Source organism: Nicotiana tabacum, chromosome 12, assembly GCF_000715075.1.
Source record: "Nicotiana tabacum cultivar K326 chromosome 12, ASM71507v2, whole genome shotgun sequence".
Classification (NCBI taxonomy): domain Eukaryota; kingdom Viridiplantae; phylum Streptophyta; class Magnoliopsida; order Solanales; family Solanaceae; genus Nicotiana; species Nicotiana tabacum.
Window position 1 is genome coordinate 76,594,478 of NC_134091.1, and position 13,612 is coordinate 76,608,089.

The 13,612-nt window shown below is 38.5% G+C and overlaps 1 protein-coding gene across 1 annotated transcript; it reads left to right on the plus strand.

Moving 5' to 3' along the window:
- Positions 1-3,678: 3,678 nt before the first annotated feature.
- Positions 3,679-5,328, plus strand: LOC107768148 (putative xyloglucan galactosyltransferase GT17). Its single transcript, XM_016587251.2, has one exon. It carries the CDS (start codon positions 3,809-3,811, stop codon positions 5,213-5,215), a length of 1,407 nt encoding a protein of 468 aa, XP_016442737.1. The 5' UTR covers positions 3,679-3,808; the 3' UTR covers positions 5,216-5,328.
- Positions 5,329-13,612: the final 8,284 nt, after the last annotated feature.

Sequence of the window (13,612 nt, forward strand, 5' to 3'; positions counted from 1 at the left end):
TAGGGTAGCGAAGAGCAACTTTGGGACCTAAGCTGGTCCTACTGTCTTTGTCGGAATAGGGATCTCATCCTCTCGCTCTACCTGAGACTCGATAACGGGTGCCGCTGCGCGTGCTCTAAGTTGAACTCTGCCTCTACCACTGTCCCTACCTCGGCCCCGACCCCTACCCCTAGTAGTGGCTGCAATTTGGGGCTCCGGCTCCTAATCCGCTATGGATGTTGTACGTGTCCTCACCATTTGTGAGAGAATAAGAGAAGAATGATTCAAAATCAGTGATAGAACAAAGTTGCATGATAGAGAAAGAAAGAAAGTGAAGTTTTTTAAAGCCTTATAGCCTCTAGAAGATAAGTAAAGATGTCTCCATATCGATCCTCAAGACTCTACTAAGCTTGCTCATGCCTTTTGAGACCTATGCAACCTAGTGCTATGATACTAACTTGTCACGATCCAAAATTCTAATTAATCGGGATCGTGATGGCGCCTAACACCGCTTGCTAGGCAAGCTAACACACAATAGATAAATAGGAAGAACTGCTATAAAAGACTGACAATAGAATAATAACATAATGTAAAGGCAATTCCGAGATAAGCATATTAAGACTAAATCCAACATCTAGCATAAACCATCTTAAGATGTAGAGTCACAAGTACATGAGCTTCTAGTTTATACTAAATATAATATTTTGAAAGAAGTACAACATTGTCCGGGAAATGGAAATAGTAAAATAGAAATAGGAAAGTGACTCTAAGGCCTGCAAACGAAAAGTAGCTCTACCTTAAATCACCATCTGGTAATCGCTAAGTACCTCTCGGGACTCCACTGGTACCAATATCCGAATCTGCACAAGAAATGCAGAAGTGTGTATGAGTACAACTGACCCAATGTACTCAGTATGTGCCAAGCCTAACCTCGCCGAGGTAGTAACAAGGCTAAGACAAGACACCTATGATAAACATATGCAGTTATATATCAAAATTAACGAAATAACAAGTAAAAGATCAAATATAACAACGGGATAGGGACATATGAAAGAGACAACAATCGAAAATATCACGTAAAGTGTCACTAAGTACACCTCTTTCCAAGTAAATAATAAAGACACAAGCCAAGTCCACATTTCAAATATCAAAGTAAAGAGCAATGAAATCAACCAAATCACACGGCATCACCCTTCGTGCTTTTACTCTCATCCTCACATAATAATAATAAAGGAAGTATACGGCATCACCCTTCGTGCTTTTACTCTCATCCTCGCATGCAAAATAATATAAAAGCCAGTGCACGACATCATCTTTCGTATTTTTACTATCTTTCTCATAGAATAAAATAAAAGCAATTGCACAGCATCATCCTTCGTGCTTTATCCTCACGTTTACTAAAGCAAATAGACTCGGTTCTACCTTATTTCTCTCAAATTAAGGTTAATCAAGACACTTACCTCTTCCTGAACACAATCAACAATCCAACACGACTTTTCCTTTAGAACAAGCCTCCAAACCAATTAAATCTAGTCAAATATCATTCAAACAATTCAAAATAAGTTTTAGAAACTACCCACAAATGAAAAAGGTTCAATCTTTATCACAATTGAAAAAGTCAACAAAAAGTTAACCCGAGCCCACGTGATCGAAATCCAAAATTACCATTCACCTCCCGAGCCCGGATATGTGATTTGTTTCGAAATCCGACCCCAATTTGAGGTTTAAATCTTAATTTTATAAAATCCCTAAATCCTACCCAAAACCTCCAATTTCTACTTTGAAATTCATAGATTTGATGATAAAATTCATGAAAAAGTAATTGAAATTGATTAAAAATAAGTTAAAGTTACTAACCTATGAGTTTTGGAAGAACTTGCCCTAAACAATAGCCTCTATGGAGTCTAGGATTCAAAAATGGTGTAAAATGAGCTAAGTTCCGAAATTTTCAACTTTTACCCAGCTGTAGATGTCGCAATTGCGAACTCTTGTTCGCAATTGCGACGTTCGCAAAAGCAAACCACTGTTCGCGAAAGCAAACAACTTCTGAGCCCATCAATTGTCGCATTTGCGAAAAGCCCACCTATCGCAAAAGCGATACTGCCTTCGCATTTGCGAAGGCTGTCCAACCCAGTCTCCGGTCGCAATTGCGACCCGTCCATCGCAAATGCGATACACCCCACATCGCAAATGTGGCCATTTCTTCGCAAAAGCGAAGTACCTGCCCCCCAGTCCCATATCGCAAATGTGAGCCTTACATCGCAAATGCGAGGCTCGTAATTTCGAACTGGTCTTCGCAAATGCGAGACCTGAAGGCAATTCACACCAGCAGTGCATCGGCAGTTCAAAACTTCTCACAACACATCGAAACTCATATGAGTCCCCCGAGCTCCAATCCAAGCATTCACACAAGTGTAACAATATCATACAAACTTGCTCGCTAACTCAAATCATCAAATATCAAGAATGGATCATTAAAACTCAAGATTTTCAACTTCAAAACTCATTTTTCCAACTTTTAACATAATGCGGCGAAACGGCCTCGGGTCACCGAGGACCCTAACCAAATATGCGTACAAGTCCAAAAACATCATACGAACCTACCGAAATCGTCAAAACACCGATCCGAGGTCATTTACCAAAAACGTTAACCGTGGTCAACTCTAATCACATTTAATACCAAAAATCACATTTTCTTTAAAGTTTCACATATAAACTTTTCGAAAAACGACACGGATCACGCACGCAAGTCATGATTCATCAAAGTGCGCTATGAAAAGTCTCGAAGCATAAAAAATGGAGATAGTACCCAAAATGATATCGGGTCGTTACTGATAGCTGGGCGGATCTTCAAGCACGACATGATCTTCCTTTGATAGCTTGATCGATAATCCAACCGGAATTTTCAGCTTGATGATCTTCTGCTGATTTGGACTTTCCTTCTTTGGGGCTTATGAATTGCTTCCTTAAATGATTTTCTATTAGGCATGATCTTTGGCTGATTTGAACCTTCCTTCTTTGAGCATTATGGATTGTCTTCCTCTCTTGACGCCTTATTTTGCTTCTGGAATATTATTTGAACTTGGATACTTGCAATAAGAGTAATGTTATTTTTCATCATCGAAACTTGATCTAACATTAACTATATTCAGTCTATAATATGTAAAATTTAGGTTATGTAACATAAAATATATATTTTCTATCCTTAATATATATACATATATAGCGATATTTTCTAATATTTGAGAATCTATGGCCAAAATAAGTTTTTTTAATAGTTTTGAATTATACAACCAAATAATTGTAGAACATAACTTAGTATAGTCTAAATGGAAACAGTACCGTTTCTCTCATATTTAAAATAATGAACCTAATTAATGACCCATTATAGCCATAATGAATGCTAGGATCCCTGACTGAACACCAATTGATAGATATATCCAGTGAATGCATAGGACACTTTAATGAACAAAAGTTTGCCGAGGATAGACGATTTCTATAATAATGAAAATTTCAATTTTCTGAACCACTTTTAATAAGTAGTACTACTATTTCTGCCAATCTTATCTTAGCAATCATTTTAAACGAGTGTCTTTGAGATATAGGGAGTACATGAAAAGATATGGCTTGATACACTCAAAGAATTCATTGCATTGAAACTATTCCAAGTTTCGAAAATATGGAGTATGGTATATCGTTAGTTATTCCTCTCAATTAAATGGTATCTGAATTTAAACAATTAATACTGTGTGACTATATATTTCATTTTTAATCACTTGTCCTTTTACTCTGTTCTTCATCATTCGCTCTCCTTAGAGAATTCTCCATCATGTGGCGAAAAATTCATTTCAAAATTTTTACAAAGGAGAAAGATGAAGAATACGGATTAAGAAAGAAAGAATTTACTTCTCTGAAAGAAATTCAACCCCATTTGAAAATCCTTGTTCTTTTTACAACTTCCTTCATGATTTGGTTTCTTTTTCTCCTAGTTTTTTCACCCAAAAGAATATCGAATCCCATCCGAGGATTCCTCTCAACTCATTCTCCAGCAGAATGCAGAGACAATTACTCTGTCTATATTTACAACCTGCCTTCCAAATTTAATTTTGATCTGTTGGAAGATTGTAGCAGTTTGAATATCTACACAGATATGTGCCCTCATGTTACAAATAATGGCATGGGAAAGCCACTCCCTGAAATGGGCTCTAGCAGCTGGTACACCACTCATCAACTCATCGGTGAATTAATCGTTCATGCTCGAATCGAAAACCACCCCTGTCGTACAGAGAATGCAGAGAAAGCGACTCTGTTTTATGTACCTTTCTACGGGGGGCTCCATGCCTCGAGCAAATTTCGCGAGCCAAATTACACGATTCGTGATGCATTGGCTGTTGAATTGGTGGAGTATATAGAAGAGCAGAAGTGGTGGAAGAGGAATAATGGGAGAGACCGTTTCATGGCTTTTGGAAGAACTGCTTGGGATTTCATGAGGACTGATGAAGTTCCTGATTTTGGTGCAAACAAGTTATTGAACATGTCCCCTGTGCAGAATATGTCTGTTCTTTTGGTGGAAAGACACCCTTGGGAAGGCCATAATCAACATGGCATTCCTTACCCCTCCTACTTCCATCCCTCTGCATTGTCTGAGATGATTGAATGGCAAGATCGTGTGAGTTATATGGATAGGCCTCATTTGTTTTCGTTTGTTGGGGCTCCCCGGACAGGAAAGAAAAAAGTTGTCACAAGGGACAGAGTCATAAAACAGTGCGAGGAGTCAAGTAAGTGCTTGATCTTGAAATGTGGCAAGGGACCAAGTAAGTGTCACAAGCCTAGACAAGTTCTTAACGTGATGATGAGGTCCAATTTTTGCTTGCAAGTGTTGGGCGATTCATATACTCGACGCTCAACTTTTGATTCCATACTTACTGGATGTATTCCGGTCTTCTTTTCTAACCATACCGCATATTCGCAATACCAATGGTTTTTACCTTCTGATCCTACCACATATTCCGTTTACATTGATTTAGAACGAAACCATAGCATAGGAATAGAGGAAGAGCTTCTCAAAATTCCAATGGAAGAAGTAGAAAGAAAGAGGAGGACTGTCATAGAATTGATCCCAAAATTAACGTATGCAAACCCTAATTCTACTTCATATGGATTTAGGGATGCTGTTGATGTCGCCCTTAAAGCACTGTCCGATCACGTTAGCTCATTGTTAAAAGCTACCTCTTGAGTAGATGTACTCCCAATAGTATGTTTGGAATATTGTATTTCATTTTGAGTAAGACATTCTTTACACTAGTCATTCAAAATATATTTACACCTAAGTCTTCCAAAAATTTGGGATTTGTAATGTTGAAAATAAGAGAGATAAGTAAATGTGACCTAATGATATAAAATTTTCTCACACCGTCGATGATGTATATAATTTAAATTCTTTAATTGTTTTGGACAATTCTTCAACTTTTGTGTTGTAGTATATGGATAATTAGCTCATGAGTAGTTCTTTGTATACAGGTTGGATATTTAAGCTAGTTCTTTGTATACAAGTTGGATATTTAAGAAGTTACATGCACATTGAGAAATCTCAAATAAACAATACAATACAATTTCCGTATGTTTATGCGTACATTAGTGTGCTACCATAATGGTCACTCCTAACTAATTATCGTGTGCAACACAACTTGATTACCTTTCATACAGAACTTTTGTGGTAAAATTGTGATATTTTTTTTCCCCCCTTACTTATGTCCAGAGGGTAAGTTCATTAAATAGGGGACTAGTTTTATTTTAAATCTCACTTAACAAACATAACCTAAACTCTTTGGATAATTTCAGAGTATGTTTTACTTCATAACACTAACCTACCTTGTAGTTTATAATAATACGTGCACCTCCCTTGTTTTGAGACAATTATTTTAATATATTCATTATTAATGTAAAATATTACAATCTGACTATTTTAACCTTTTCTAATATTAAACTCTTATAATTAATCAATTTTATGAATATTAGAGGAGTGATTCATCCATTCCCTCTGGAAAACCAAATTCCAAAGAAACCCATCTTGTTTCTGAACTCGAAGATTTTCAAACCAGAATTGGCTTTTGGAAATAATTCAAGGGAAAAAAGGTAATGAAATTACCAACAAATTTTACCAGTCCCGGTAAAAATGGAACTCTTTTTGTTGGTAATCGGGGGCGGAGCTAGCCCTTTCGATACGGTTCGGTTGAATCCAGTAATTTTTGTTCAAATTTTGTATTTATCTTAAAAAGTCATTGAATTATGTCAAATTGTCAATTTAAAACCCAGTAACTTAAAAAAATTTGAATAATGAATCCATAAGTTTTAAATCCTGGCTCTGCCTCTATTGGTAATCCCGGCTTCTTTTCGTGTCAAATAAATATATAATGAAGATGCACATCTCCATACTATCTTAGCATGCAAATAGGATTGAGGGCTGTCCCCGACTATCATGCAACAGTTTATAATCATAACATATATCACAACGATGTATAATCATAACGTCTCAACAAGTATTCCAAAGCCTCATCATACACAAAACGAATCCGGATCCCCATAAAGGAATAACATCAATACAGCTGCTTAATGATGTATACAGAATCCACAAGCAGGGCGAGTCTACATACACAACTTGGGTACTTATAATCTCGACTCAGAGGTGTGTATAGTTCACGGGCGATTCAAGCATATGCGGGCCCTAAAACCAAAATTTAATATGAGGCCTAAATTTATAAAAGAAAGTTATAAGATATGTTTTATTTGAAATCTATTCTTCTAACTTTAGATACAAAGTTGTTAATAATCTTTTTTATAATTAATTTTCTCTAATTATTTCTATTCAATTGATAATATAGCCAACGATCATTTAATCTTTCTTGCGATATTGTTGATTTTACATAAGATTTTATAGACCAATAGAAGTATAGAACTATTGGAAGCATAAAGGTATTGTTGAATACTTGAACTAATGAAATCTTGGAGAAAGAAGGTGAGTAAGAATATTAAAGAGAAAGACAGAAAATATGTAAGGATTTCTGAAATATGAAAAGATTGGGGGAAAAAAAAGATTGACTTGGACATATTAAGAAAGGTAGAGTAAATTTTTTATATGTTATCTAATGAAAGAGTAAAATTGAAACGTTGAGAAAACTATTCATCTACACATTTTTAAGTATGTCAAATTATTACTTTATTTATATATCTAAAGTGTTCTCTTTCCTTTTATATTAAAAACTCTACTTTTTTCATTAAAAGTATTAAATATTATTTTTTAAATACCTAAACGTATTATTTTTTAAAAATGGGGCCCCTCAAATTTGGGGGCCTAAGGCACAAGCCTTACTACTCTTCATGTTAGAGCCGACCCTGGTATAGTTATATAAAAAATATAAAAAAATAATTAGGAGTGGGCGTAGTTTGGGAAAATCCGAAATTCAAGCTAAAGTTTAATTTTTCTAGATTTTTGGTTTGGATTTTCGGATTATTGGATTTCGGATATAATTTTTAAAACTTTTGGATTTCGGATTCGATGTCGTATGTGGTACTTCGAAGTTTTTGATATCCGAAAATTCAAAAATTTTATACTTTATATTTAGTCCATTGTCCATGTACAAATAACAATAAGTTCAATACCCTGTCCATTAGCAATTATCCCATATATTCAATACTAATTACTAAGTTACTGTTAGAATGCTTTCTATTTGGACATAATTTTACTATTGCTAATTCTTATCGGCCTTATATATTAATGTCTCTGTTGCATTTTCTTGATGACGATTTCATTATTTGAATAATTTATTTGAATGATCGCAGTGAGAATACGGAATTTTTTAGACAATTTAACATGAATATTTTATTTGGATGTTCATTATTGTAAAAAGAAGAAACATCTCAACTTTTAGGTGCAAAACCGAAAATTTAAAATATCCAAACCGATTAATTCGAAACCAAACTTAAAAAATCCGATCCAATCTGAGCTTAATTAGATTGGATTTGGATTGTCATTTTTTCAATCCGAGAACCGAAAGTCCAAATCGAATTTTTTATATCCAATTTGAACTGCCCGAACGTCCCTAGAAATAATATAAAAAATGAGCAATAACTTGGAAACAAAAAGCTTGGTAGGTACATTGATCAAGGAAGAGTGCTGGAGGGCTATGAAAGCAAGGGGGTGCGAGTTCGATTCTCGCTTCTAACAGCTCTCTTTTAAACAGGAAAACAATTGTTTTTTTCAAATATTATCCACTTCTGTTTTACCACCTTCTTCTTACTTCTTTTATTTATTTGAGTCACTATAGGAAAGGCAGAAAAAGAAAATCTCCTTCTAAAGAAAGGACTCTAAAGTTCGACCCCTTCTGAAGAGGGATAGTTTCTCCAAAACGGTAAAATTCACCAATTATTTTTCGTCGGTTGCATTATTTGTCGCAGTCTTACAGCGTACATAATATTACTACTTTGAGTTTTTTCATTAGCTTTTTTCATCGCCGTGTTCAAATAATTGTATACGATGTGATTGGTAGAAATATAATCTTAATAAATATAAATACCTACGAACTCAAAATCAGTGGCGGACCCAGAATTTTGTGCATGCAGGTTCAATCTTAGAAATACATAATTTTAGTCGTAAAATAGTAGTTGTCAAGTGTGTTCAAATAAAATATTTATACAAAATTTATGCAATTTTAATCGCAATTTATACATATATACAGTATTATTTTTTAACGAAACGGGTTCAATTGAACCCGCTTTCCACCATGTGGGTCCGCCACTGCTCAAAATCCTGGATTAGTCATTGTCTGCAAGTGTGCTATGTATCCAATACCTAGTAACAAAAGAATAATGTTAATATGTTGTTATACTTCTGTATACGGTCGAAATAGATTTCGGTCTTCCTACGTTCGATCGAATTCGAATGGTAAGCAACCGGAGTGGGATTTTGGGATGAGTTCCGAAGACATTACAAACGAGCCTCGAATCCGAAGGCTGATCGAGGAGTCGGCTCGATACTTTTATCGAGCCCGTGACCAAATCGATTCGCAAGTCATTGCTTCGAGGTCGGAAATGCGCTACGCCCACCCCGGAGGTCAAACTCAAGCCAAAACCGAGGGCTCGACCCAATAACGAGTTCGAGCCAGTATCGAGCTCACAGAAAAGAGCCGTTATAACCGCACTAAGGGAGAGAATCTTGGCGGGAATCGAGGAAGAGACAATTCATCATGGGTCCTCCACTATATGCTTTATTTTATTACAAATAAAGTAGGATCCCTCTATTATAAAAGCGGGGAATCTTTGTAAGCATAGGGACACCGAATACACTGTAACAAAAGATCACTTCTTATATTGAAAGATATTTCCTTGTGCTTGTTTTACTTTATCTTATTCATTCTTTTTGCTCACTATTTCCATTCTCATAGTCAAGAATACACATATTTCTATCTCTCTATACGATTTGTATCAAATTGTATCACATATCCTTAGAACCATACACAAATTTAACGTTATCTGATTTTTCGGGTAAATAGTTTGGTGCCCACCGTGGGGCTAAGGATAACAGTGATTGTTTGATATAAACGTACACACCAGTTTACAACTTCGAATCAGCAATGGCTTTACCTATCGACCACGAAGCCGGCCTTCAAGATGAAACCAACAACTTGGTACCCGGGGCCGGAAGGCCACTTGACGATGGCACTGAGGCTCGAATCGAAGTACCCGAGATTCGAGCCGAAGTACCGTTAGATGTCAATTCGCAAGTGGCTCTTGAGGCGAACCAACGTTCCGAACCGGAAAAAAGCATTTAGGGCGGTACTCGATCCGTAGCTCGAGACACCCATAACGTGGGGGAAATCAGAGCCAGCTTACATATGATCTTTGAGATGTTACAAGCCCAACAAGCAGCGATAGCTCAGTTGCAGAGCCAAACTCATATACAAAGCAGGCCAGATCCCAATCCGCTTTGAGAAATCACCCCCAGAACGGAGCCCGCCATAGTGAAATCAAACGAGCAAGAATCGGGGACCACTCCCGAAATTACTAAATTGCTCGAGGAACTTACAAAACGAGTCGAAGCCAACGACAAGAGAGTGGAAACATACAATGCCAGGGTCGATCAAATCCTGGGAGCTCCACCAATGATAAAAGGGCTGGATTCAAAAAAATTCATACAAAAGCCTTTTCCCTCGAGTGCGGCTCCAAAACCAATCCCCAAAAAATTTCGTATGCCCGAACTTCCCAAATATAACGATACAACCGATCCTAACGAACATGTCACCTCTTACATATGTGCCATCAAAGGTAACGATTTGGAGGACGATGAGATCGAATACGTGTTGTTGAAAAAGTTCAGGGAGACCCTCTCAAAGGGAGCGATGATCTTTTATCATAATTTGCCGCCAAATTCCATCGATTCTTTTGCCATGTTAGCAGATTCGTTCGTAAAGGCACATGCTGGTGCTATAAAGGTTGCAACAAGGAAATCAGACCTCTTCAAAGTAAAGCAAAGGGGTAATGAAATGCTGAGGGAATTCGTATCCCGATTTCAAATGGAATGCATGGAATTGCCACCGGTCACAGACGATTGGGCCATCCAAGCTTTCACCCAAGGGTTGAACGAGCAAAGTTCGATAGCATCACGTCGGCTGAAGCAAAATTTGATCGAGTATCCAGCAATAACTTGGGCAGATATACACAACCGATATCAGTCGAAAATTAGGGTCGAAGATGACCAGTTGGGAGCTCCGTCTGGATCCATGCATCAGAACAGAACAACTACTAAAAACCAAAGGGAGATCGACAGAGAACAAAGGTCGAACAGAGACCGATATTAATCGTACGTCGCAGAACGGATGAACAACGGTTCAACATGCAATACCGCTCGGAACAATCGAAGGATTGATCGAGGGCAAAATTCTCGGGGACTTATGAGCAAGAGAGGCTTCGATAAATATGCCGATCCTATAGAAGCACCTCGGTTATCGGAATATAACTTCAGCATTGATGCATCCGCCATCGTGTCGGCTATCGGACGCATCAAAGAAACTAAATGGCCTCAACCCATGCAGACCGATCCTGCCCAAAGGAATCCCAATCAAATGTGCGAATATCATGGCACCCATGGCCACAGGACGGAAGATTGCAGGCAACTAAGAGAAGAAGTAGCCCGATTATTTAACAAAGGCCACCTTCGGGAATATTTGAGCGATAGGGCGAGGAACTATTTTAAAAATAGGGATTTCGGCAAGCAAAACGGGCAGGAATAGCCACAGCACGTCATTCACATGATCATCGACGGTGCCGATACCCCTCAGGGACCAGTGCTTAAACGCACTAAAACATCGATTGTGAGAGAAAAACGATCTCGAACTCAAGATTACACACCCATAGGAACTTTGTCCTTCAATGATGAAGATGCAGAAGGGGTTGTACAACCTCATAATGATACACTGGTAATATCCGTACTCATGAATAAAACTAAAGTTAAGTGTGTGTTGATTGATCCAGGTAGGTCGGCCAACATCATCAGATTGAAGGTCGTAAAGCAGCTCGACCTGCGGGACCAGATCGTACCAGCAACCCTGGTTCTAAACGGATTCAATATGGCATGTGAAACCACTAAAGGCGAGATAATTCTACCAATAAACGTGGCTGGAACCATCCAGGAAACAAAGTTTCATGTAATCGAAGGCGACATGAGGTACAACGCCCTTTTCGGAAGATTATGGATCCACAACATGAGAGCTGTACCTTCGACCCTACACCAGGTCCTCAAATTCCCAACATCGAGAGGAGTCAAAACAGTGTACGGAGAATAACCAACCGCAAAAAAAATGTTCGTCGTCGAGGAAGCGAAACCAATATCCTCGCCTTCGTCAGTAAAGGGATCGGGCTCAGAAGGAGAACAAGACACCAAATAGCAATCACAGACATCGGCTTTGACCCAACCAGATAACCAAATGATCGAAAATGATGATGATCAGAGGGTCCCTCGATCCTTCGTGATTCCCGATGACTCCGACGCCACCAAATCAACAATTGAGGAATTGGAGCAAGTCACACTAATCGAGCACTAGCCCGAACGAAAGGTATACCTGGGAACGAGGTTGAGCTCCGAACTCAGGAAGAAACTTGTTCAATTTCTTATTGATAATATTGATTGTTTTGCCTGGTCCTATTTAGATATAACAGGGATTCCAACGGACATAACGACGCATCGGCTAAGCTTGGACCCTAAGTTCAGATCGGTGAAGCAAAAGAGAAGACCCCAGTCCAAGGTAAAACACGCATTCGTAAAAGACGAGGTAACCAAACTTCTCAAGATAGGGTCCATTCGGGAGGTGAAATATCATGAATGGTTAGCCAATATAGTTGTAGTGCCTAAAAAATGAAACAAACTTAGAATGTGCGTGGACTATAAGGATTTAAAAAAAGCATGCCCCAAAGATTCTTTTCCGCTACCCAACATCGATCGCATGATCGATGCCACAATCGGTCACGAGATCCTCACTTTTCTCGATGCCTATTCCGGGTATAATCAAATCCGGATGAACCCAGAGGACCAGGAAAGACTTCATTTGTCACCAAATATGGAATGTATTGTTATAATGTGATGCCCTTCGGGCTAAAAAATGCGGGGGCTACTTACCAACGCCTAGTGAATAAAATATTCGAAGAACAAATAGGTAAATCAATGGAAGTTTATATTGATGACATGCTAGTTTAGTCCCTGCGCGCAAAGGACCATTTGACCCATTTGCAGGAAATGTTCGAGATTTTGAGGAAATACAACATAAAGCTCAACTCCGAAAAATGTGCTTTCGGGGTTGGTTCGGGCAAGTTCCTCGGCTTCATGGTGTCAAATCGGGGAATTAAGATTAACCCCGATAAAATCAAGGCCATCAAAGAAATCACCATCGTGGATAGCGTAAAAGCTGTGCAAAGGCTAACGGGATGAATTGCGGCCCTAGGCCGATTCATTTCGAGATCATCAGATCGAAGTCACAAATGTTTCTCCCTACTCAAAAAGAAGAACGATTTTTCTTGGACCCCGGAATGCCAACAGGCATTGAAGGAACTGAAATAATATATGTCGAGCCCGCCACTACTTCACACTCCAAAAGCAGACGAACAACTTTGCTTATACTTAGCAGTATCAGAAATCGCTGTAAGCGGTGTCCTAGTTCGGGAAGAGCAAGGTACGCAATTTCCCATTTATTATATAAGTCGAACCTTAGGAGAAGCAGAAGTTAGATATCCACACCTAGAAAAATTGGCACTTGCACTGATAAGTGCCTTTAGAAAGTTACGACCATACTTTCAATGTCACCCCATATGCGTATTAACAACTTACCCACTTCGTAGTATTTTGCACAAGCCCGAACTATTAGGCCGATTGGCCAAATGGGCCTCGAACTCAGTGGGTACGATATCGAATATCAACCCCGTACGGCCATCAAGTCACAAATTTTAGCAGACTTCATGACCGATTTCACGCCAACCCTCATACCCGAAGTTGAAAAAGAATTCCTGCTGAAATCGGGTACGTCCGCGAGGGTATGGACCCTTTTTACCGACGGGGCCTCGAACGTAAAAGGGTCCGGGTTGGGCATAG